The sequence below is a fragment of the Podarcis filfolensis genome (assembly GCF_964270895.1).
Source record: "Podarcis filfolensis genome assembly, chromosome: 6".
Taxonomy (NCBI): Eukaryota; Metazoa; Chordata; class Lepidosauria; order Squamata; family Lacertidae; genus Podarcis; species Podarcis filfolensis.
Genome location: NC_139609.1, coordinates 57376738 through 57404534, shown reverse-complemented (window position 1 = coordinate 57404534; position 27797 = coordinate 57376738). Strand labels below are relative to the sequence as shown.

The following is a 27797-nucleotide window of genomic DNA, read 5'->3' as shown; positions in this document are numbered from 1 at the left end:
ATTCACATGGTTCAGTAGTGAGGTCTCCCATTGAGATCCTGCTTCCCCATCACCATATGTGTCTATTTGCCATACATTGTAAGTCTGAAAAATGTGCTTTCCACTCAAAACCAAGGTCTCTGCTTGATACACCTCTTCTGGGTTATGATCAAATCCAGTGAGCTATACCACAAAGCCCACTCAAAACAAGGGCTAATAAGGCCATTTAAGGAAGCATGTATAAGTGATTGTATGTGCTCTAATACCAGAAGCAGAGACATCACCTTGCCAACAAAGGCCCATATAGTTAAAGCTATGGTTTTCCCAGTAGTGATGTATGGAAGTGAGAGCTCGACCATAAAGAAGGCTGATTGCCGAAGAATTGATGCTTTTGAATTATGGTGCTGGAGGAGACTCTTGAGAGTCCCATGGACTGCAAGAAGATCAAACCTATCCATTCTTAAGGAAATCAGCCCTGAGTGCTCACTGGAAGGACAGATCCTGAAGCTGAGGCTCCAATACTTTGGCTACCTCATGAGAAGAGAAGACTCCCTGGAAAAGACCCTGATGTTGGGAAAAATTGAGGGCACAAGGAGAAGGGGAAGACAGAGGATGAGATGGTTGGACAGTGTTCTTGAAGCTACCAGCATGAGTTTGACCAAGCTGCGGGAGGCAGTGGAAGACAGGAGTGCCTGGCGTGCTCTGGTCCTTGGGGTCACGAAGAGTCGGACACGACTAAATGACTAAACAAACAAACATGTGCTCTAATACCACCCTCTTGAATGCCCATCACTCATGCTCCAGTGAGATCGAAGTTTCAAAATAGATCTTGAGGTTGAAAAAACAGTAGCTCCAATATTTCGTACTGAGAATGCCCTGGAAGTGGTAGTTTATGGCGCAAGGATAGTTGTGTGCAATATGTACCATTGAAAAAGAGAGTGTGACCCTTTAGAAGAGAATAGGGAGAAAGACATTCATGTAACAAACGTTTTTCGTAATTTTTTTCATAATTGCCTGGTGCCTGGTTGTAGGCACCTATGGTGGTCTGGATGAATGAGTTCAAAAGATGCTAGGCTTTTTATTCACCATCCCTTTAGTTTGTTAAAATGTTCTCCTGTTTCCCAAGCTGCGATGCTGACTACTCATCGTGCTGGGGGTTGTCTTCTCAATTCCTTCTGCAAAACCACCCCCTTTTGCAATCCTTCCAAATGTGCCATCTCCAAGGATGTCTTGTCACTGCCGCACTGTGAGAAATAAAATGTTTACATTAATTAATAACAATTCGGATGACATGTTAAATGTAGCAACACAACAAAGCAATGCCAAATTATTGCCCCCCAATGGCGTGGTGGGAAAGCAAGTGAGGGTTTGTGCTTATTTACATAAAAAGGGATCTTTCTGCAGACTGACAGCTAGTCCTCAATTCTCCAAGCACATAGGGTACTTCATGAGAATACTAGGGTAAATAAAGAAGATCAGCCCATTCACAGGATTAGAAATCGGGTCCTCTGCCTCTTGAAAAGAAAGCCTTCAAAATTCAAGTGTAGCAAACACCAGAGCCTGAATTATGAGGGATACTTCATAGCCTGCTGAGTGTTTTGACATGTGAGTGGTACTTATTGCAGCATTCTTCATTGCTAGTGGATATGTTTTTCATATTCTTAACATCTACTGTGATTTAATGGGTTGTCTAATCCACTGGTATACTCTGTCAGTCAAGTGTTTAAAGCTTTTGGGATGGTCTTAAGGGAGGGATTTCCGTATCTTGTTCTGATAGCCTCAGTTGTTGTGAGTGCTCTCTGTCTCTCATGTGGGAATAATGATGTTGCTGGATAGATGCAGGGAATAGCTCACGGAATGAATGGAAAGCAGAGACCTAAATATTATCTGCTGATGTGTACAATGATACTTGCTCAGTGACATAACTCTGGTCTTTCAACTGCTGCTGGTGGGAAAATGCCTGGGATGATAACTGAGGCTGTGACTTCAGCTTCCTGCAGCCACTTATCATGTAGTGAGATGAGTCTAGCCATGAGTGTTTGGCTGCAGACTCTTTATGGTCCAGAGATAACTTCTGAATGAACTATTAGCAGGATCTGATTCTCATTACAGACCTCTGCTTCTGATTTTGATTATCTGGAAAGTATCTTATCAATGCAAGGAGCTTACATAATACCCTTTTCTTATGTACTGAATATCCCATTTCAATTCCAAATTTGAAAACAGCAATGCTGAAGCCCTTTTTCACTGCCACTGTTTCTCCTGCATTCTGCTCTTCTCTGGATTAGTCATGGCGATGTTGTGCAGAGCTCAAAAAGAGAGGTGTTTTCTGACAGAGCTGAAAAAGTCCCTGAGAAATGGTAAGTAGATTTGGCTCAGCCACTATATACATTCCAATATTTCTTGGGGCCTTTCTGTATGTAAAAAGAATGCTAAGGAAAAACCAGAAATATGGGGGCATTTAAGTACAACCAGCATGTCCAAGGATCTCATGAGCTCCTGTCCTGCTCACAGATGCAGAAATCAAATGATCTCCAGTCCCATGCGGTATAACTCCTGTAGGTGGGGGCAAATAAAACAGGTTTATTAAGGTGTGAGCCTGCTTCTGTTTCCTTGCCAGATTGATAGAACCCTCTACTGCAAGATACTGTTTGGGGGGTGTCAAACTGGAGTAGTGAATGCAGGGAGAACTAATCCATTACATCACTCCCACTGTAACTGCACAGATTGTGAAGGGAAAAGGCATTGCAACCTATATATTGGGTGTCATATAGCAAGGTAGCTTTAACACATGTTTGACAGAGTGCCATCCCTTATTCCTGCTCACACCTTACTTTGTGGCAGGAGGAGGTCTGCCATAGAATCCCATGCTTGGATGAAGGACACAGAACACATTTGTAGAACAGAAGCTTTTTCACACTGAATATTTTTTTCAAGGTGATGATTATATTGGTTGGCTTGCCAGCAACTTCATGCAACCACACAGAGCCTTTGATGAGAGCTATTACTGTGAGCATTCACTAGAGTTATGGAAGTCATAGCTCAAACATGATGCATCTGGTATTCATAGGGCTGAAGGAGTTCCAGAAGTCTCTGGAAAAATCAGTACCCAAAACCGTTTCCCAGGGTTTTTAAAGCTTTCCAAAGCCAGTAAGTCTGAAAAAGGATACATGTGACTATACACACCTCTCCATCCTCCATCAGTCAAGTGAAAGTGATTATCACAATTCAGGAGGGTGTGGAGCAGTGCTGGTGAGGTGTGTGGCCTGGGGTGAGTCCTGAAGGCCATACAGAGTGTTCCAGTCCTCAGTCTAGGGACTCAGCTACACAGCTGCAAATAAAACGTTTTAAATGTGTTGTAAAGTGCAATATACAAATGTGACACTAGATGGCAACAGTGAGCTATGTAAAATTCAATGTATTTTTCAAAGTGTTAAAAAAACCATTTTCACAGCGTTTTTTTATATGTGTGTAGATTCCACCCAGGAGCCAAATTAGTCAGCCTCTGAGAAAGGCTGCTTTCCAAAGCACTCTGTTTGGTACACACTCCTAGGTAAGCACCCTCTTAATGCTAAGTAGAAATGATGGAGAGATCCTCAACCCAAAGAGACTGAGCTGATGTATTTCTCTGTTGGACTTCTCTCTGACATCTTCTGATGTAGTTCAATAGCTTCTTGGGGACGATACATAGGATTCTTTCAGACAGTGCTATTTTCCATTCCCCACAGTTAGCTTTCCACCATTCCAAGAGCTGGAGCTTTTCTGCTAGTGTGGAGGAAAGAGAGCCCCCATCTGCTTAAAACATGAGAGCTCACTTTATCCTCTGTAAAGTTATCTATGGTGGGAAAGGGGGCAGAGCATGATATTAATTAGCTGTGTGTTTCACAGAACCAGAGTCAATGCTGGAAAGAATCCAACTTCTGTGATCCTACTGTGGAAATATGAGATAGTTCTTTACTCAAAGGCCTTGTGTTTCTTTCCTCCCCATGTGTTCCTTCAGCTGCCTCCAAAACTGTGCCCTGGTGTAGTCAATTTCACGTCTCCTTGGAATTTTGTGGTACTAAGGGTAGAGGCTGCAGTGAGGTAAACACAGCAAACTGGATCCCCACATTCAGTGAAGCTCCACAGTTATCAGTGCTGGGTCATGACTGAAGAGGGAATTGTCCTTATTGCTCAAGAAGAAAAACAACCCATCTGTACACCACCCAACCCACAGCTGTTCTTATCTCCCACACATTCTTCAGATACTGTTTATTCACCACTGACATTAAGGCAGACTGGAAAAGGAAAGTAATCCTCTTCTTCTAGATTCATTCATATACAGTTAGTCCACAACCCCTGGCACTAATCCTAATGACCACCATCTTCCATTAAAGAATGAAGGCTGTGCCAGAAATGACAGCTGGTGCCACTTGTTGGAAATCTGTCTTTTGGCCAGATTAGCAGTTTCTGCAGTGGATGAAACAGGGGCTGTGAGGTCCTTGCAATGTGATGGGCAGCCAGCACTAGCTCACACACAAACAACATGGATATTTTTCAATGGAAATTCAAAGGTCACACACATCCCTAAAAGGAAAAGGTTGCTGACTCAATACCCTGGTGGTTCATCGGACTCATTGACACATGACATTGCCAAGTCCAGGAGCTAAGGAGGGCTCTTTTTCAACTAAATTGTTATCAGAGCAGAAGCCAGTGCAAAGATGCCTGTTAGGGCAACAGGACTTTCCATGTTGCCCTCCCCCTTGTGCCCCTGCCCCTCTAGGGTTGGGAGAACCCCCTGCATAGTGGAGGAGGGATGGAGATAATTCCACCAGGCAAGCAGAAATCTCCTTGGTGCTATGCTGAATACAACTCAAAGACTGAACAATAGCAGTGAGTAGGTGTGCAAAATGAATGCCAAGCACATTGACAACTACAGTAATCATGACAATAAATGTAGATTTCTTCCCTCCTTCTCTTTCCCTCCTTTATTTAATATGATATAAAGAAATATAAAGAATATCACAAGCACCATACAAATCTCATCCATTCTTACTGCAACACAGATGACGTAATTACTTGTATTTCTGCTTTTTTATATACTTTATTTAAATTATTAATCTTAATTGTTGGAAAGCCCATTGCATTTTTGGATATATTGAACTACTTTTATAATAACAAAACGTAACAAAATTTCCTCCGGTTCATCTCATCTTTGATTTCCTTCTTCATTCTGTTATGATTGATAGGAGCTTGAGATAGTGAGTTCATTTGATCCAAGTACGTTGCAAAGGTTTAGATTATCTCCTCTAGATCATCTCCTCTGCAATTGCTTTATAGGTCGTTAAAGAATCAAGTCCTTCCCACTTTCTGACAGTGCTTTCATATGAAGTAATATGAACAGGCCATGTAGCGTCTCCTTTGCTGTATTCATAGATACAACACTCATTTGAGCACATGCAATGAATGGATGGTGCAATGACTTAATGTTTTGATTACTGTCCAATAACTACATACCCTGAAGTAATGCACTGAGTGATCTCTGTTCCTTTATTGTGGGGAAATGGTAATACTAAAGTGTCCTGTGTCTAGTTTGCTTCTTGCTGACCTTGACCAGCAACTTGACTACATGTTGTGGGCTACGGTTTCCATGATGACTAACCTGCATTACTATCCATGCTACCTAATAATATGTCCTAGTGAATGAAATGGGGACTACGCCTGTAGACATACATAGGATTGCATTGCTAGGCTGCAATCACTTGAGAGTAAATCATTTCTAATTCTAATTAGACATGTATTGTGCTGTTAACCTTTCAAGAGGAAGGTTCCAAACAAAAACAACCTTGGCAAGTTATTTCTGTATTGATTGTGCTAGTTATTAGTATAACCATATTTATTAAAATTTCACGTGCTGAGTAAATGCTTGCTGGCTGATTGTCTCCAAAATAAATGTTTTGTAATAATCTTCTCCGACTAAAGCAATATACCACTGCTGAGGCAGCCAAAAATAGTCCCTTGCCACCAATTAAAAAGCATTTCATTAGGTAATTTAATGAAACACTAATTATTAAACCCACATGGGTCTTTATGATCCTCTCCGAGAAACTTGTTTACAAAGAAAACTATAACCAGCCCAGTGATCTTTAATCTTTCAGCCACTGGACTGAACTTCAGACTTAAGTGACCCAGATCAAGAGTAATCACGTTCTTCCAGCTGAGATTATTTTACCATTATTTATTTTGGGTGTTTATAATATTTCTTTTGAGTCATTAAAAGAAAAGTGCAACTGGCATTTCATCTTGTGCTGCTGTTGCTTTCTACATAGCTTTCTACGTAATATCTGTTGAGGCGGGCAGATATTATCAGCTACAATCACAGCTAAAGCATCCATGACTGATGGCTATTCAACCTCTGCTTAAAAACCTCCAAGGAAGGAGAGCCCACATGTGCATAAAACAAAAATTACCAAAAAAAAGTGCACTCTTATTTCAAGGAAAGCATGCCCAAGTAGCACTGCCCCCCAAAACCCCACAGCTCAGGGAAGTATCGGACATGCAACTGTATGAGTTCAGTGGTGGCCAGGCGAGATCTGGATGAAAGTGTGCAAGACACTGTTCCCCAGCCCCTCATCCCAAATACGAACCATAACAAAGCTATCCACAGTTTCAGTGTTCTTATTCTGGCTCTAATTTGTTATTTGTCGGTCTTTTCCAACCCCAACCTCAATTCATCTGTGAAAAGAAAGAATGTCAAGCTCCAGAGCCATTCATAAAAAATGTTAATTGAGACCATACCTAAATATCCACCCATCCCAGCCCGCTAAACTTGGCTCGCATAAGTTTCATCTACTGCTGCATCCTGTGCCTCTCAGCTTGTGTTTCCAATCCGCAGGATAACATCAATTTCCACACCAGCAGGAATTCATCTCAAAGGCAGAGCTTTTGCATGGCTTCCCAGTCTTAAAGCCCAATCAAATCAAAAATTTATAAGGGTATTTTAAATAACAGAAAACACCTCTTTGACAAAACACAAGGCATCTGTTTAAAGGGACGCTTTATCCTCTTCCAGCTTCCAGCAAGAGGCACTATAAACTCAGCCAGGACATGTTGTGTTCAGGTGATGGGGTGGAGGATGGAATAGTATGAATCAGCCACACCTCCAGTTCAGCCATTTTAATAGCTTTTTCAGTACAGTATTCCCACTCAGGGTTGGAGGGGGTCATTCTCTCTGTTTGAATTAACATGTCAGTAGTGATTTAGCAGGAGCATTTCTAAGGAGATCCTGTCTCAGCCACAGAGCAAATGGAGCACACGGGGCACCTTTGTAGCACAGCTCCAGAGGCCCTCTTTGCTGTTATTGACATTTCTTTGAATTTAACAAAGCAGAGGTTAATAATGACTAAAGAGAATAGTTCAGACACAGGTTTGCATTTCGCTCTTTGCTTTTCTCTGTGTTTCCTTAGAGACGGGTAGGAAAGATCAAGAGATCCCTCTTGCTTGAATTGTCTTCCTTGTGCTTGCTGTTGCCTTAAATAATGACACACACACACACACCATTTCGTTAAGGTCCTGCTGTTGGAATTCACAGAAACAGCAGCTTTGGGGGTATATTCTGCTTGGAACTGCTGCATTTTACAGCATGTAAGTAACTACTGCCTTAGCAAGGGAGACTGTTTAAGCGCTGACATGCCTTCTCCTCAATATGGTCCTGAAAGTCTTTACTGGCCCCAAACTGTGCTTAGTGCTCTAGAAATAAACTCTCTATAATCCTTTCCCCCAAAAGGTAGGAGACTGCCTCCATCTAAAAGACTGCAAATGAAGAAATAAATGGTTACCAGGGGTGTCTGTGCCAAAAAAGATGTCTAAATGGGATAGTATGTGTAAACATAATGGGCTGAATTCAACTAAAGAGCTGTGCTAACAGGAGCCAGCATGAGGCTTGCTAGTGCTGTGGGGTTTCCCTCTTTCTCCCTTCACAACTCCATGCCTCCTAAAATTGGCTTGTGGGGAAGGGGTCAGGAGAACCCCCGGAACATAGAATGATAGAATTGTAGAGTTGGAAGGGACCACAAGGTTCATCTAGTGTAACTTCTTTCAGTGCAGGAATCTTTTGCCCAATGTGGGGCTTAACCCACAACTGTGACATTAAGAGTCTCATGTTCTACTTGAAAATGATTTACAGATGGTATTTAACTCCAAGTAGGCTTGCTGAGATGTATAAGACTGAATCAGATAAGTACTGGAGATGCAAAGAGGTAGAGGGAACGTTCTATCATATGTGGTGGACTTGTAAAAGGGTAAAAGAATATTGGGAAATGATCCATAATGAATGGGAGGGAAATGTTTAAAAGTACTTTCCCCACAAAAACAGAGTCCTTTCTGTTGGGGATGATTCAGACTGAAATTCCCAGGTATCAAAAAAGGTTATTTATGTATGCTACTGCTGCGGCCCGTGTTTTGTTAGCCCAAAAATGGAAAACGAGTGAGGTCCCAACCAAAGAAAAATGGCAACTTAAGTTGACTGAATATATACAGCTTGCAGACTTAACATATAGAATACGAGAACAAGAAGAACATGCGTTTAGAGAAGATTGGAAAATGTTTATTGAATATATGGGAATTTATTGTGTACAGCTGAAAATGCTGGCAGCATTAAGATAAATTCAACAGTGTAAATAAGATTTGATGGATGTAATAATGGAATACTGATTGGTATAGTTTTTGTAAAATATGCAGGGATTTATGATACGTAAAATGAACCATGGAAAGAGAAGAAGGGAAGTCATTGACATCTTAAGGATGTATAAATGAGTACTATAAATTGTAAAATAGAATATATATATATATATATATATATATATATATATATATATATGAATGAGTCTCATGTTCTACTAACTGAGCTTGGGGAGAGGAGAGGCAAGATCATTCCCTCATGCAAGCAGAAGTGATTGAGCTGATAGAGTCATTCATTTAGCACTCCTTTGCATTCCACCTTGGGTATTTTTCAGGGGGTTGAATGTGCTCTCTCTACACATCTAGCCCTGGTAATCCACAGACTCCAGCACTTGCCCCATGACCACCTGAACTGCAGACACTGGCACTCGTGGACCCAGCATGCATCATCCAAAATGTCATGCTATCATAGTCATCTCCCATGCACCATTATTTAGTTTTTTTTAAATTAAATGTACGTATATCCCATCCTTCCTTCAAAAGGGGCCCCAGAATGGCAGACAACAAGTAATAAAACAATAAACAGAAAACATCTCAAAAACAATTCCAGTACAGATGCAGGCTGGGAAAGAGCTCTGCTTAAAAGGCTTGGTGGAAGAGGAACGTCTTCAGTAGGCACTAGAGATAACAGTCTAATGCTTAAGAGGAGGGTATTCCAAAGGGCAGATGCCACCACACTGAAGACCCAATTCCTACATTGTGTGGAACAGGCCTTCTGGTAAGATGGTGTCTGCAGGAGATTCTTCTCTGTAGAGCACAATGATTGATTGGGTATAAAAGAGATGAGATCTTTCAGGTATTCTGATCGAAAGTCGTATATACCAAAACTTAAGTAGAAACTTAAGTCCAGTGGCTAAATGACAGGCAGTGAAATTCTTTCAGCAGCCAGTGCAATACTTTCTTATCTAGAAGCAACGACTAATGGAGGGAAATGGCTTTGAAATGGAGGGTCTGGAAATCTTTGGGGTTAATGCTATAAACCTGCAAAAAAAACAACCCAAAAATCATACAAATGTCCCATGAGTCATGCCACCGTCACATCTAGTCATAACCTGAATTGTGTCCATAAAGTGATAATAGAGCACAGATGGACATCTGTGGCCCTCCAGATGTTAATGGACTCCAGCTCCCACCAGTGTTGTTTGACATGGCCAATGCTCAGAGATGAGGAGAGGTGAAGTCCAACAACAACTGGAGGTTCACAGGTTTCCCAGCCCTGTAACAGAGCATTTATAGTACAATACTCTTGGTGACTCATCAATTTCAGGAGGAAGGCACCTGTGTTTTATCCAGCCTGAATTTTCTGGACACTCCTGATCAGATATAGGAAACACAAGCTTTCAAATAATTTAAAGGCTATCTGGAGCTTCCCATCATGCAGAGAAGGTGGAGCATGAGAAAAGCACTACTGGCTGACTCTGCACTGTGTGACCATAGGGAGACCTGCATCATGCTTGGGGAATGAACTAGGCTGCAGTTTATAATTCTGCCAAGCCTTTCACCTTCTCAAGCTCCAACATTCAATAACAAATCTTTTCTGAATTACACAGATGGAAAATAAATGCCTCTCCAAGTCTGAGGACTCCAGATATTTTAATTTTGAGAATTTATTTATTTTTTGCTTTCAAAAGAAATGCACTGGAAGGAAAGAAGGAGGCAAACGAGAATTGTTGCCAAGGTAGTAAAACCAGCTGTCAAAAGTATTCCCAGAACATACTCCAGGAGCACCAATCACGGCTGCCTGAGGCCACTGCTGTATTTGTTGTGGAGAGTTTTACTGCGGGATTGGAGGCTGGCCAGTTCAGGCAACTCTGTGGGACAGGAGGCCCAGCATTTAGGGAACCTAAGACCAACCCTCCTCCAAAAAAACCCTCATATTAAACTTTCACCCCAGTCCTAGCCAGTATAGCAACTGTTAGCTCATATATCACTCTCCGTATTAAGAAGGGCATCCTATAAACTTTTCAGTAAAACTGAACAGCTGTTGCCATGGAAAGGGCTTGCCTTTTTTGTTGGAAAGAAGCAGCTTCCATCTCTGGGTTTACAAGCAGGAAAGAAATCTGTTAGAGCAGAGATGGTGAAGAGGCATCCTTCTAGATGTTGTTGGGCTTGCCTTCCAACAAGTCTACAGTCTTTGTCATGCTGGCTCATGCTGATGGAACCCATCAACAACTTATGATCATCCAGATGTTGCTAGACCGCAACCTAGACCACCACTCACATCTCACAAAAGCCAATCTAGACAGCACTGGAAGGAGAGCCTATCCTCTCCTCTTGCTTTTTCTTCTTGCTTTTCTACTGCAGTTCCTATTTTCTATATGTTTTAAATATATGGAGCCAAGTGTGCCTATTCAAGCCCTCTGACCTATTCTGTAATAAACAATCTGTGTGATGAACCTGAGTTTCCACTTTTGCTTAGCAACAGAAGGGAAAACCATGTGGGATCAGAGTGAGGCCCACCTAATGTGGTATAGTGGTTAGTGTCAGACTAGGACCTGAGAGACCAAGGTTCAAATCCCCATGAAGCTCACTGTACAGTGGTACCTTGGGTTAAGTACTTAATTCGTTCCGGAGGTCCATTCTTAACCTGAAACTTTTCTTAACCTGAAGCACCACTTTAGCTAATGGGGTCTCCTGCTGCTGCCGCTGCGCCACTGGAGCACAATTTCTATTCTCATCCTGAAGCAAAGTTCTTAACCTGAAGCACTATTTCTGGGTTAGTGGAGTCTGTAACCTGAAGTGTATGTAACCTGAAATGTATGTAACCTGAGGTACCACTGTACAGCTTTAGGTCGGTCTCTCTCTCTTAGTCTCACTACCTCACAGGACTGTAGTAAGGAAAAATGAGGGGAGAATCGTATATGCTACCTTGAACATTCTAGAATATAAGGTGGGATATAAATATGATAAAAAATAATAGTACAATAATTAAAAATAGCTTATTACCAGCTCCTTATCTCCAAGGTCCATGCGCCAGCTACAGCAATGAAAACACAACATTAAAAAGAGTTTAAAACAATTCGCACTATAAAAGGTAAAGGTACCCCTGCCCGTACGGGCCAGTCTTGACAGACTCTAGGGTTGTGCGCTCATCTCACTCTATAGGCCGGGAGCCAGCGCTGTCCGCAGACACTTCCGGGTCACGTGGCCAGCGTGACAAGCTGCATCTGGCGAGCCAGCACAGCACACGGAACGCCGTTTACCTTCCCGCTGGTAAGCGGTCCCTATTTATCTACTTGCACCCGGGGGTGCTTTCGAACTGCTAGGTTGGCAGGCGCTGGGACCGAACAACAGGAGCGCACCCCGCCGCGGGGATTCGAACCACCGACCATGCGATGGGCAAGTCCTAGGCGCTGAGGTTTTACCCCATTCCCCGTCCCCCATTCGCACTATAGTCTAGCATTATTTATGAGAATCTTAGCTAATCAGCAAGGGCTAAATAATCCACTAGACACTGACCTGCAGTCCACCAGTGGAATATGGACTACATTTTGTCCAGCCTGGCTGTACATGATTCATAAGTGGTATATGATATACACAAAGGAAAATCATCAGAGAATATGCTATATTCATTGCTGGGACTTCCAAACAAGTTAGAAGTTACTGTTTCGCAGCCTTTCCTCAGTTAGCAATCAGAGGTCTGCCCTCTGACCAAACTCTAAACACTGTGCCCTAAAATGGAAACTTGTCTGGGCTTGATAAAGCAGACAGAAACCATTTTGGGAGCCAAAAAAGACTTTGCCTTTAATCACAATTGTATGATTCAGCATCCCTGGTGCCCATAATTCATTGTAATATCTGGATAAGCACACACTATGAGAGAGGATTGTGGGGGTAAAGCAAAGGATTGAGAAGGAGGCTGTTTATGGGTATCCACGCACAAAAGCTGAATAAATGGTTTATCTGTTGATGCAGACTGGGCCTGGAAAGTTTATCTTTGTGAAAGAGTTCTGTTTTTCATAGAGGAAATGAGACAGCGAGAGTTTAATAGGAAATAAAAACACATAAAGAGAGACTAAGGAGGCTGGCCTGGAAAAATCCTATCCATCCAGCTGTCTGGCCAGCTGTCCCAGACATAAGGAACAATTCCTGCAGCTGCTTTGCCATCACTGGTATCTCAAGTCTCCCTCCCCTCAACACGGAAAGGTGAAAATAAGGAGGTTTTGTATCACCATCTGCAACTGCATGCCTGTCTTGACAATCTCTCCTTTCTTGACAATCTGGTGTAGACAGAAAACAGCTGCTCTGATTCACACCAGAACTGGTTGTGGAATAGACAAGAACCATGACAAGAGCTCATCAGAGTTATATGGTTTCCAAATAGCGAAGCGAGACACAAAAGGCTCCTAAACCTTTAAGAGCACTATAAAATAGGGGTGGGCAACCACTCTGTGCTGGGATCAAATAGTGAGGCATGGCAGGGTGATTTTATCCCTCCCTTTGGCTGTACTACAATATCAGCAAAGTGTCCTGAGTTAAGTCAGGGCCCCCACAAAGCCTGCTCTGCTACCCTACAAAATCTATCAGCTTTGCAAAATGAGACTGTCTAAATGCTAGCTATCGAGGTCTGGATGAGAAAAGGGAAAGCTTTGTTTAACATTTTAAAAAATGTACACTGCTCTTATGTTACACACATAAGTAAGCATCATTCTGGTGAGAATTATCAAAGCCCTCCGCTGGTAACACAGGCCACCTACTAATGTGCAATAAAGTATTATCCTTTTAGCTGCATGAGTCTGTCTAAGGCTGGGCTGGGGAATCTGTGGCTCTTCAGATGTTGTTGGATCTATATCTATCATCTATCTATCTATCTATCTATCTATCTATCTATCTATCTATCATCTATCTATCATCATCTATCATCATCTATCTATCATCTATATTTATACACCCCCTTTCCTTCCATGAAGTTTAAGGTGATGCGCATTGTTATGTACTGAAGTTCTCACCCTGGGCCAGCAGGGGGATACTGTAGATAGTTTTCACTCAGGTCCACATATGCAAATAAGGAATTGAAAGTGACATTCAGTGATTGGATAGTTACAGAAAGTGGTTACTGTTGCTTTGGAGTTGAGTTCTATATAAGCAGGTTGGCTGAACCCTTCAGCCCAGTTCTGTTCTGGCCTGTGAATAAACAAGAGCTGTTTGAAGAATCGCTGTGTCATCTGATATGTTCACCCACAACCTAACATGCATGGTTCTCCTCCTCCCCATTTTATCCCCACAGCAACCCTGTGAGTTAAGTTAGGCTGAGAGATGTTGACTGCCCCAAGGCCACCCATGGCTGAGTTGGGATTTGAACACTGGTCTCCACTCCCAAGTCCTAGTAAAACACGCTAACCATTACACCACACTGGCTTGTGTGCATGCTTGGCTGGGGCAGATGGGAGCAGGAGACCAACAACATCTAGAAGGTCACAAGTTCCTAATCTGTACCAAAAAGATACATACTCTGGTGCTTTTTATGGACATGGCCACCATGCCGCTTTTTTTGGTAATGAACGTGGATTAAAGTAGGTTGGGGATATAGTACAAAAACCCGGACTTCAGAAGTAAAAATATAAACCTGGTTTAAGACACAGACTTTTGAGTGTACTCTTGCTTAAGAACTCTATTATTAAACTTATTGTGCATTTAAACACATAAACACACCAAACACCCTGTTTTTAAATACCAGCCATCTCTGAATATTTAGTTTACAATGATGAAGCAATTCCTTTAAAATGATGCAACACTAGAGAATAGACTTGTGCTAAGGAAAAACTTCCCGTGACTAAAATTGACTCAGAATTTCTGGCTTCTAAACACATACTTGGCACATATCAGCAAATCATCTATAGCAATTTTCCATTTGTATCTGTGAGAAAAATGTTGTGCTCTTTATTATGCTCCACATTTCAAATTGTCACTTTCCCTGGTGGGTGGGAGAAGGGTCACTGTTCCTCATTTCAACAGACAAGCTGTGCATATATATCTATGCAAAGCAGAGGTGGGAGAAGACAGCCTCTGAGAAATTTCATCAGCTCAAAAGTCAGAGAGCATCACTGGGCTGAAATCTGATAAGCTAATGAGTCTGAACACAAAGTGCGGTATTTTGTTTATATTTTCCACTACGCTCTTGCTTTTTCTTTCTGAGGGGGTAAACCAAGGCAGCTAACACAACAACTATCAACAACAATTTGTAAGATGACAATTCAGACTCACAGAAACAGGATCAGGATGCCATATGATTCCAATCTGGCAATTAGGCGCAAAATCTTTAATAGCTGGAAACACAGCTGAAAGCTAGCAGTACACTGGCCCAATTCACACTCATTGTAACCCATAGTTAGTTGTTTACTGCTCTAGCTCTCAGAAGAAACAAGCATTTATCCCTATGTTCTAATTGGGCCATGGTTTGTTTTGCTCAAACCATTTTCAGTAAGCCAAGAACAAACTCTGGAAACCATCTAGAAGTTGTGGTTTGTTTGGAGTGTGACAAACCACAGTCCCCACTATGGTTAACCATGATGTGTGAATGAGGCCACTGTCTAATAGTACAGATGCCTTTTACTGAGCAAGACTATTGATCCAACCAACGGGATGTGTATAGATGCCAGAAGAGGATATATTTGTTAGATATTATCCTTCCTTCCCCACGTTTGTGTGTTCAGCAGAGTGTCATCCTTTTGCAGCTTAAAGGGAAACTTAGATAGGTTAGTTTTAGCCTTTTTAGTTTAAGTAATCTAGAATGATATAAGGCAGACTGTATTTTCCTGTTATTTCCCCTCTTGTAAAAGGCAAAATAATATTTCCTCACTCTGAGTACTTGCTGAAGAGCAACAGATACAGCAGCTTTGTTTAGGAAGGCTTGAAGTGGTAATTCAGTTACAAAGACATACTTAAGTCTAGCTTAAAATGGTGTGGCAGATATTCTCACATTGCTGGCAGAGGTGAAAGAGGTGGGAAAAGGGTGTGCCTAGACAGGTAGAAGATTATAGGGTTGCCATATTTTGAAGACCGAAAAAAAGGACAGATTTGCCAGTGGGAGAGGGGCATGTCCAGGAAAACCAAGACATTTGGCAAGACATTTGGCACAGTGGGAGTGTCTTTCACAGAGTCCTCTCTAGCAATCTCACATGAAAACACTGTGAGCTTCACCTCCTATCATGTGCCTATCTAGCAAAACATAAATTTTTGGGTTGACTGCATTTAAATATCCCACACTAAGCCAGATCTATCTTTGTCTATTCTGGTAGCTGTCAGACCAGTCTTTCCAGCCCTTCCACTTGGGACTCTTAGCTGACCATACCAGGATCTGAACCTAGGACCTTCTGCATACACAGTTTGCACTTTACCCATGACCCATGTATTTGCAGGTGTCCCACAGGCATCTGGTTGGCCACTGTGAGTCCAGAATGCTGGTTTGATGGCCTGATCCAGCAGATTCTTCTGATGTCCCTATGATCTTTCACCCAGATTTACAAAACAAACCTTTACACCCTGAGCACACTGTCCAAGCATCCCTATTTTCTGGTAGCTGTCCCTGGTAAATTGCTGCCTCTCTTTCATCCTTATTTTTGCCTGTTGGAGATAACATCTTGGAATTTTGTTAGTATGAGTTGCTATAGTTGCCATTCTGCAGTGTTTGGCTCCCTCCCCAGGATCTCTGGAAATTAAATTTCTGAGTGGGTATTGATAATAGAAGGCTCTTATCTCTATTTATATGCAGAAGCATATAAATGTGCATACACAAACACTTAATCACCATTCAGTGCACAACCTGCTATTGCTAAAAGAAAAAGAAAAAAGAGGTATATCGTAGATTACTCTAGGTAGTACAAACTGCATGACAAGTAAGTCTGTAGATTACATATGGCATGGCAATTTATCAAGGGGTCAGGAGGAAGGTGGAGGATCTTACCAGCATTTCCTTGTCATGGTCAAAGCGTCTCCCATTAAGATTTAGGTTGACAGTGACTTCCACCCTCTGCAGAGACTGAATCCACCAACCTTCAGAGCCTGATGGATCCAGTTGCTTTCCAGACAGCACTGGGGACTTTTCCTGCTGACAGGTCTGGTAATTCTATTGAAGGCCCTGTTTGCTCTGTAGAACATGGAAGTGTTCCATGGTAAAATTCAGTGACTGAATGTTCCACATGATAATAGGAGTTCTGCTTGCCAGATGGAACAATCTCCTCCCACCTGTGCACACTGCGCTGTGGGTTCTCCTGACCCCCCAGAATCACCCACAGTAGCACCACCTTGAGCACTTCTGCTGCCTTAGGAAGCTGCTTCTCCACACAAGTGGAGGAAGACTCTACTGACTCCTTGGTGTCTTGTTCAGAAGAGCCTCACAGGGGGGTATCAGACTGTTTACATTCTGGTCCAAAGGAAGTGATGGAACTTTTAGTAGCTCACCATGATTTATTACATAGCATTTTGAGGATAAAATTGCCTGTTGAAGCAGGTCAATTTCCATCAGTGGTCAGAGTGCTGTGCTGTCTGGTCAGATTACATGGTGCTTTAATATGATTAATATATTGTCACAGTTACAGGTATTCATGGGCTGTACATGTTGCAAAGTTATTTTACAGCAGGGAAGTGGCTCCTTAACAAAATGCAAAATTAGTGTATGTGGCAGCAAAACTGCTTACCGCAAATAGTTCCATCACTGCAGTGAAGGAATTTACTGCATTCCTTAAAAAAAAAAACCCACAAGAAAACAAAGAGGAATAAAAGGGGGTGAGAGAGCTATAGAGCTTAATTTCTAACCACATGACTTATTGGGATCTGAACGGTTTGTGCGATTAGACTGCAATTAAGGCTTCAAACCCGTTCGTTTGCAGCATTTCTTCACTGAAAGCAAATTCCCCAGAATGTTACTTCTTGCAGAAGAGTGTGACAGGACAGTGTCTTGTCAAACTGTGTTTCAAGACATTGATTATGTTCATCTCCACAGCTGGGCTCCCAAAAAATTTTTTGGGTGTGCCAAAATTGTCTTCTCCACTGTTTCGGAAAGAGCGCTCCTCAACCATGTCCCGAAATCTTTTTTTGGAAGTCCCCACCATATGGCAGTGAGGACTGCTGTTCGAGGAGCCCAACCCCCAACCCCCCCATGGTCAGATCCAAATCTAGATCAGATCTAGAGCTGCATGGATCTGTATTGCCCTACCAACGTATATAACTAACGCTGCAATCCCATCAGAGGCATACTTAGGGGAGCACAACCAGTTCACTCACACTAGGCGCCTAGCCAAGAGGATGCTGCAGCAATGATGTAGAATGGAAGACGAGAGGTGGGAGGCACTGAATTTTAGAGTCACACAGGTTGCTGCTGAGATTTGAAAGCCCAAGGTCCACCACTGATCCTATACCCATTTACCTGGGAGTAAGCGCCACTCAACTAAGCAGAGCTTACTTTCAAGTAGACATGTATAAGCTTTTACTGACATACAAAGAGAAAAGCTGGCCTTTTCAGAAGTCCATTCATCTATCAAGCCTACCTCCCACTTTGGAGCTACGCTACTGTTGATCCCAACACTGCCTCATGCCCAATTCATGCCTGCTGTTTGTTTTCCCCCTCTGTTATATTAGGGATCTTTTTTCAGTGGGTCATTTGATCTCCTTTACAAGTTTCTTTCTTCATCAGCGCTTAGTCCCATGGTGTCACACCCAGCTATGCTATGAGAGTGAAGGGAGAAGTATGGCCAAGACCAGTGAACAGAGCAGGAAATGGCTTTGAGCCAGATGAAAATAAGAGCGGAAAAGGAAACTGGGAATGACTGAGAGATGATCATGCATCTGGCATAAAATCAAAGGCAGTGTTGCTGAAATCTAGACTCTGATCAAATCCCAGCATAATCCTTTTGATCAATGTGTAAGCTGTGACCCAGTCCTGTTCCTGGATTTATTGCCTCAGTTCCTCTGCGAAAGATTTTCAACTGCTCCGTATCCAAAATCAGAGTCAGATGTTGCTGAAGGATTTGGATTTTATTTAGGCACCAAACTATAGCATTTTCCACTGTTTCCATGGCTTGGGAAATTTGAGATCCATCCTGTTCCCTCTAGTCTATGCTGGATATGGCACCTTAGCAGGATCTCTGGGATTCCCTCCACCCATCAGTGGCATGAAATGAAGAGGAGACACAATGCCACTTGGCTTATCTAGTCACCACAAAGCAACCCAGTGGGTCCAGATTAAAGTGTTTCATTTGGGGTTACAGATAGGTTAAGATGAAGCAGATATAAAGCATGAAAATTGAAAAGTTGTAAGTTCTAAATACAGTGGTGCCTCGCAAGACGAAATTAATTCGTTCCGCGAGTCTTTTCGTCTTGCGATGTTTTTCGTCTTGCGAAGCACGGTCCGTTGCAACTGTGCCTCTTCAAGCGGCTTTAAGAAAAAAGTGAACCAACTCGCAAGGCATTTTCATCTTGCGAAGCAAGCCCATAGGGAAAATCGTCTTGCGAAGCAACGCAAAAACCGAAAAACCCTTTCGTCTTGCGCGTTTTTCGTCTTGTGAGGCATTCGTCTTGCGGGGCACCACTGTAGTCGATGCAGAGTATTCTTAGCAACATGTTAATCTCAACTTTTAATTAAAACAAAACAAAATTAATTTTAACTGTTTGTTTTTAAATCAATGGGTGTACATCTTTTTAAAAAAGGAAGAAAAGAAAAACAGAAAAACAACAAAATACACATCATGGTCATTGTAGGTATACAAAAGAAAAACAGCAGCATAGAGATTTTACAATTGTGTGTGTGTGTAAATCAGTGAAAGAGCATTAACATCAAATTGTTAGGAAGAGTTAGAGGGGAAATAGACAAATGAGGTAAGTCCTGGGTGAGGAAAACAAATGGGAAAAATACTAGTCAAAACGACTGCCATATGAATTCATAATTTGTGAGGACTATATTAACATAGGACTGATTCTTAAGGTCCATCATAAAGATCTATCAAATACCAACATAATCTTCCGGGGGCGGCGCGAACGGTAATGGCGGTCTCCTTCCACTCGTGAAGGGGAAGCTCCGCAGAAACGGGTCGTCCGCTACGGCAAAGCGGAGACCCCTGCTAGAAACCCACAGGTGGGGATAGCCTGTGGTCGTGGGACTCGGCGGGCGCCTGTAGCGCTCCTCCGCTACGTGAAGGGACCCCGTAAGGAGCTCCGGATCGTGTCGGGGGTGGCGCGGCGTTGTGAGTCGATCGCTCTTTTTGCGGAGTGATGCCGCTAAGCTGCTGCCGGTGAGCGCTGACCCTTTTCCTGGGACTATTCGGCTATAAACTTCAACCCGTAAGTGGGGGACTTTATTTGATTTATGAAGACAAATTTAAGAATTTGGCACACAAGCGGGAGACGCAACCAGGAAGTCCGTCTCCCGGGTTTTGTTTCAAGAACAAAGCAAAGACTCTTTAAAAACCCAAGCCCCAGACTTTGGGATAAATAAGTTGCAAACTCTCACATCAAGCTTTGAAGACCCCCTCTCAATTTTATTGAGGGGAGGAGGGTGAAAAAAATCAGCTTTTTCCAGCCGATTCCTTTGAACTTCGGGACCGTAGAACATTGAATCCCTGGCTACTGAGCTGCCAGGGTTTGGAATTTGAAGGCTACTTTGGAACTGTTACTTTATATCTCGCACTCTGCTGAGACAACTTATCTTTGCCAAAGAGTAACTCTGTGGAAATTTAAGGAATTTAAGAGGAGTCTGAAGGTCTTTTATAAATTGGATATTGTTTAACGTCTAGAGGGAACTTTTAACTTTTATGAACTGCGACATTTCTGAGTTTTCCTGACTACAGTATCCCTCTAGTGGAATAATTTGGTTTGGCAACCTACTGGGGGAATTTTCCATCTGTTGATTTGGGGATTTCCATGAGAAAGACAGACTGTGAGAACGACCTTGACGCATAGATAAGAAGGGTTATGAGCGGAAGGACAAGATCAGCCAAAGCCAAAACACTGCAAACTACTTTAACTTCTCAGCTGCGCAGATCCTCTGTCCCCACAATCCCTGTGGCACAAGTGGAAGATATAGAACAACCTAGGCCGGAAGGAATGGCCTCAGGTGGGGACTTTACTTCAGTGTTAAATAAAATATTTGAAAAGTTGGAAGGTTTAAGTAAACAAGTCTCTGACCAGTCAGACAAGATAGACCAAAACACCGCAAGCATTAATAATTTGACTCAACAAGTAAACTTAAATGCACAAACTATTGGAAAGTTGGTGGAAGACACTACCGCAAACCGTAAAATTGCTGAAGAGGCAAAGCAGAAAGTTGAAGAAGTTCAGGGAGAAATCAAACCTATGCGCAAACAGATAGGAGAACACCAGGCACTGCTGTCTATGATTGAACTGAAAAATAAGGAAATCAATTTAAGGATCAGATCTGTACCGGAAATTGACAACGAAAATCTAACTGAGTACCTCACGAAGGAATTTACACAATCTTGGCCCATGGAAGAAGAAAAGGACTTTAAAATTGTGAGCGCATTCAGACTGGGAAAGGGAGGGAGGAAGATTAAGTCGAGAGACTGTCTAATCTCCCTCAGAACGAGGGAGGAAAGAGACAAAATCCTGAGTGCGCACTTTAAGACGCCATTAGAGATCCAAGAATCAAGGTTGGAAATTTATAAGGATATTCCTAAGCATTTGTTGGAGCTCAGAGGGAATTACGGTGATCTGGTGCAACTTCTGAGAAGCAACAGGATTATCTTCAGATGGGAATTCCCCCAAGGGATTTCCTTTACCTTCAGAGGGAAAAAAGTTAAAATCAAATCGGTGGAAGATAAAGACAAATTTTTGCACGACTACGGAGAAGACCTTCAGAAAGGGATTGAAGAGCCAAGCAATCCAGGATCGGGATCATCAAGTCTAATACCTGCACCTGGGGAATTGAAAGATCCTAAAGACACGCCACTTCTGGGAGCAACAGGAGGAAAATAACACCATCTCAACATGTCTCTGCAACTACTAAGTTGGAATACCAACGGTCTAAACTCCCCGGAAAAAAGGAAGAAGGTTTTTCATTTATTAAAAAAGGAACAATTGGACATAATTTGCTTGCAGGAAACACATGTGATTAGGCTGCACAGAAAAGTGTTAATTAATAAAAAATTAGGCCAAGAATTTATCTCATCAGACAAGGTTAAAAAGAGAGGTGTGGCAATTTATGCAAAAGAAAGCCTATCACCAAAGCTTCTCTTTAAAGATGAACAAGGAAGAATTTTGGCAATAGAAATCCAAACACAAGGAGAGAAATTTCTGATCCTAGGAATTTATGCACCAAATGAGGGGAAATCAGAGTTTTACAAGAAATTGCATGAGACGTTGATGGACTTTATTGACTATAACAATATTATTATGATGGGAGACATGAATGGAGTGGTGTCCACGAACATGGATAAAGCACAAAGACAGACCATAACGAAAGAGGGCAGACTACCAAAAACCTTTTTTGAACTGACTGACAATATGGATTTGATTGATATTTGGAGGACCAAAAATCCCCTAGGTAGAGAGGGAACATTCTTTTCTGAAGCCAAAATGACATGGACAAGGATCGACCAAATTTGGACAACTAGAGGCCTGGCACCTAAAATAAAAAAGGTGGAAATCTGCCCAAAAACCTGCTCCGACCATAATGCGGTAAAGATGGAAATGAAACTAACACCTATCGGCTCCTTCAGATGGAGGATGAATGACACCTTACTAAGAAACCAAGATATCGTAAGGAAGGCCCAAAAGACTCTGAAAGACTATTTTAAAATTAATATGAGAACTACGGTTGAAAAAAGAACGGTTTGGGACGCAAGCAAAGCGGTCATGAGAGGGTTCTTGATTCAACAGAATGCAATAAAAAAGAGATCTCAAAATGAGAAGAAAATGAAAATTTTGGAAAAAATAAAACAAGGGGAGAAGAAGTTAAGAGTTAAACCAAACTCAAAAGAGATTCTAAGAGAGACTAAGTTATATCAGGTGCAATATATGAAATTGATTAATGAAGAAATAGAGTGGAAAATTAAACAAATGAGACAAAAGACTTTTGAGTCAGCTAATAAATGTGGGAAACTATTGGCGTGGCAACTGAAAAAAAGACAGAAGTTAAATACGATCACAAATCTTGAGATCAACGGAAAAAACATACAGAACCCCGAGGAGATTAGAAGGTGCTTTCAGAGATATTTTAAACAACTTTATACGCAAGGGCCGCAGAAAGAAACTGAGATAGACCAATTTTTAAGAACCAATGGATTACAAAAAATATCTTCAGAAAATAAATTAGTATTGAACCAGCAAATTACAGAACAAGAAATTGAAGGTGCCATTCAGAACATGCAACTGGGCAAATCTCCAGGACCGGACGGACTAACCTCCAAATACTACAGAACTTTGAAAGATCTCTTAATTCAACCATTAAAGGAGGTGTGTAATGAGATTTTGGAAGGGAAAAAGGCGCCTGAATCGTGGAAAGAAGCATACATCACATTGATACCCAAGACAGAAGCTGAAAAGACACAACTAAAGAACTACCGTCCCATCTCCCTTTTGAATGTGGATTACAAAATCTTTGCAGACATTTTAGCTAGCAGACTTAAAAAAGTATTAATGGAAGTAATACATAAGGACCAGGCAGGCTTTCTCCCAGGCAGACACCTGTCTGATAATACAAGGAATATAATTGACATTCTGGAGTTGTTGCAAAGGAATATCAACACGAAAGCTGTTTTAGTTTTTATCGATGCGGAGAAAGCCTTTGATAATATCTCTTGGAGTTTTATGAAGAAGAATTTGAAAGGGATGGGAGTGGGTCAAGGGTTCGAAAATGGTATAGGAGCAATATATTCAGAACAAAAAGCGAAATTGATTGTAAACAATGTGGTGACTGAAGATTTTAGGATAGAAAAAGGAACACGTCAGGGCTGCCCTATCTCTCCATTATTATTTATCTCGGTCCTGGAGGTGCTGCTAAACATGATAAGAGGGGACCGATTTGTAAAAGGCATTCAGGTCGGAGCCAAACAATATAAATTGAAAGCCTTTGCAGATGATTTGGTTCTAACTTTACAGGAGCCGGAATCCAGTATGAAAAGAGCTTTGGAATTGATTCAAGAATTTGGTCATGTGGCGGGATTTAGACTAAACAGGGTAAAAACTAAAGTATTAGAGAAGAATTTAACTCCAATGGAAAAGGATAGGTTTCAGAATGAAACAGGTTTAACGGTGGTTAAGAAAGTGAAATACCTAGGGATTAATATGACGGCGAAAAATTTGAACTTATTTAAAGAGAACTATGAGAAATGTTGGGCAGAAGTTAAAAAAGACTTAGAAATCTGGTCTAACTTGAAGCTTTCCTTGTTGGGTCGAATTGCAGCTATAAAAATGAATGTATTGCCTAAAATGCTATTTTTATTTCAATCCTTGCAAATTTTGGACAAGATGGATTGTTTCAAGAAGTGGCAGAGAGACATCTCTAGATTTGTCTGGCAGGGCAAGAAACCTAGAATTAAGTTTAAAATTTTAACTGATGCAAAAGAAAGAGGTGGATTTGCCCTGCCAGACCTTAAATTGTACTATGAATCAGCAGCATTCTGCTGGCTGAAAGACTGGCTGCTTCTTGAAAATACAGACATTTTGGATTTGGAAGGTTTTAATAATGTTTTTGGGTGGCATGCATATCTTTGGTACGACAAGGTTAAAGCTCATAAGGCATTCAAAAACCATATTGTCAGAAAATCTTTGTTTAATGTCTGGATAAGATATAAAGACCTGCTGGAAAGTAAAACCCCAAGGTGGTTGTCACCTATGGAAGCTAAGGCTCAGAAAAAGCTCAATATGGAGGCTAAATGGCCAAAATATTGGGAAATTTTGGAACAAGAAGGTGACAGATTGAAACTGCAGAGTTTTGAAAAATTAAAAGACAAAGTGCGAGATTGGCTTCATTACTATCAAATAAGAGAGGCCTATAATTTGGATAGAAAAATTGGCTTCCAGGTGGATAAATCGAAATTGGAAACAGAACTGTTAGAACCAAAAACTAAGATTTTGTCAAAGATGTATAACTTGCTGTTGAAATGGAACACGCAGGATGAAACGGTCAAATCAGCAATGATCAAATGGGCGCAGGATCTAGGTCATAATATTATGTTTGCTGATTGGGAGCAGTTGTGGACCACCGGTATGAAATTTACGGCATGTATTGCCTTAAAGGAGAACATTATGAAAATGATTTACAGGTGGTACATGACCCCAGTCAAGCTTGCTAAAATTTATCACCTGCCTGATAATAAATGTTGGAAATGTAAAGAAGCTGAGGGAACATTCTTTCACCTCTGGTGGACTTGCCCAAGAGTTAAGGCTTACTGGGAAATGATATATAATGAACTTAAGAAAGTACTTAAAAGTACCTTCCCCAAGAAACCAGAGGCCTTTCTCTTGGGCATAGTTGGCCAATGGGTGCCAAAGAAAGATAGAACATTCTTTATGTATGCAACAACAGCAGCAAGAATACTTTTAGCTAAATATTGGAAGATACAGGATCTACCCACCGTGGAGGAATGGCAGACGCAAGTGATAGACTACATGGAGATGGCTGAAATGACTGGCAGAATCCGTGACCAGGGAGAAGAATCGATGGAACAGGACTGGAAAAAGTTTAAGGACTATCTACAAAAATATTGTAAAATCTTTGAGTGTCAATAGGATGTGGGAAGTAAAAGTAACAGGGTTTGTGTGACCTTGGCCAAAGGTGTGTGAAAAGAAGAATCTAAGAAAAAAAAGGATAAGGGGTTATGAATAGAACAATATTATGTCATACTTTATAAGATGAGGTACGGATTAAAAAATGGAAAATGGGGACATAATAATTAGAATATAACATTAAGTATGGTTGAAACAAGGTTTTGAATTTGCTGAATCTGATTGGAGTAAAGAGGAACACAAAAAAGGGGGATGTGAGGAGGTCAAGACAGAGGGGCACGGAACTTTACAAATTTAAGAAAGAGTGTTTTTCTTTTTTCTGTTTTTTATTTTTCTTCTTTTATTTTTTTCCTTTTTCTGTTACATATTGTTGTTTTTCTTGAGCTTTATGTATGGAAATGATACATTTTGAAATGATGAATTCTTTGTTTTCTAAAACTTTAATAAATATGTATTTAAAAAAAAAAACAAATACCAACATAATCTTCAGGTTCTGCGGTTCCCTACAGCACACACAGATTATAAGTAATTTTTTCAGTTGCTGGAATATATACTACCTTTTTGAGCCAATAACCAATTGTAAAATTTGAACCATCTTTCCACTCCTGGCCTATTTATTGGAAGGCTACCTCTAGCAGTGGTGTCCAAACTTTTTTCAAAGAGGGCCAGATCTGATGAAGTGAAGGGCCGTAAGGGCCAACCAAAGTTGTTGACCTTTTTTTTAGAATTGAAGTTGTTGACGGTTTTTTTTAGGATTTTACCCCAGGAAATAAACTGCCACAGGAGCTGGATTAAACCGACCAGCAGACCGGATTAGGCCCCCGAAAGAGACTTTGGACATGTCTGCTACAGGATAAAGGACAAGTGGTTTTAATGTTACTGATGAGTTGATGTCTTGAAATACAGAGAGAAGCTAAAGAGCCAGATCTGGCTGGATTCATTTACCAAGACTGTTCCTAATTTCCCCCATAACTGCAGTCCAGAAAGTATGGGGCCAATAGGCAGGTCCACCATAGGTGCCAATAAGTCCCTATGGCTCCACAGTGCCACCATCAGGATTTATTCCACACAAGCAACAGGACTTTTCCCCTCTCCTCCTGCCAGTCTGCTCTAGGGGGTTGTGGGAAACCCCAGAACACATATGGGGACACCCAGGAGATGTCCCATTGTGTGAGTGGACACTCTTCCCTTCATACATATGCCAATCAGAATTATGTTGCATCTCAGCTTGAACAATTAGTATCCACTCTTATCACTAGTAAGTTGACAAGTTGCTGAAAAGCTCTGCCCAGAAACTCCGAAGGTTTATTTTGTGACTTTCACATTTTGACATTTTGTGTTCTGGTTGGATTTTCATTTGCATGTATTTATTATGTCTATGTTTGGGAAATGGCCTTGAAATAATTGCCGAAACTATTTCCTCGTCGTTGAACAGGCATGCTGTTATATCCACAAACTACTTGGATTCTTAGCAGATTTATTATCTAAGTGTTGCCAAACAGCTCTTTGATGATGAGGCCACAAGTGATCTTGGATGGATTTGAACTGGTAGCATAAAGCATTTCTGAGCATTGTTAGAGCCCTTTAGAGACTTTACTTTGATACACTGCAGGGTTTTAATGTGGCTTAGACGGTAAGCCTGCCACAAACCTGGCTCCATAAATCAGCCTCATTTTGTGCTTGCAGTGTGTTCCAGCTAGCTGATTCTATTCTACGGCTGCTCATCCATTTCTGTTCCTTGCCCTTGTCTTGAAGCCTTTGCCTTTTGCTCCATCAAGCTGAGACCTCGGGGAGAGGCAGCTTTCTGCTTTTCTATGCTGTTTTTTTGAGATCCGCTTATGCTCCCAGTTCTTTCTGCCCATCAAGCAAGTCTGGCATACTCCTTAAATTATGGATTCACTGGGATACAACTAGGACCGGAGTTTGATGTTCATTTGGGGGGGGGGGGGGTTTAAGCCAGTATGCTTTGACTGACCAGAATGCTTCCTGCCACACCCTAGCTCTGGCATGATTTAGGGTGTTCTAAGCAAACCACAAGAGTCTATATGTTAAAATGAGTAATATTACTATTTCATACATGGAAAAATATTCCATGGATATTGGCCTGAGCTTCAGACACTGTGAAGCTGCTACATACAAAACAAGTCTCTGGGAAATAAAAAAATGATATTTATAGGGGGAGCAGATAGAGAATACTGGTTGAGCCTTGAAAAAATTACAGCTGCAATGAATCTGCTCCCAAAAATTCTCCACAATATTCTCCTTTGTGCATTAGCTGTTCTCTGGGTGCTCCGTGTATGCTTGAATTTTGTCTAAATATTTGCTGTCTGTAACTTGACATATGTTATTTCAATATTTAATGTCTGGCCATTCATATTTTGCAATATTTGAAAGCTGCTGTGAATTGGTTTTAGCATTTGACA

The 27797-nt window shown here is 41.4% G+C and overlaps 1 protein-coding gene across 1 annotated transcript in view; it reads left to right on the top strand.

The window, feature by feature from the left end:
* Positions 1-2194: 2194 nt before the first annotated feature.
* Positions 2195-27797, top strand: part of FMOD (fibromodulin) — an 80194-nt gene continuing 54591 nt past the window's right edge. The window contains exon 1 of the mRNA XM_083618056.1: positions 2195-2339. Coding sequence (XP_083474182.1) covers positions 2337-2339 — 3 coding nt within the window. The 5' untranslated portion in view covers positions 2195-2336. The remainder of the gene's footprint in view (positions 2340-27797) is intronic.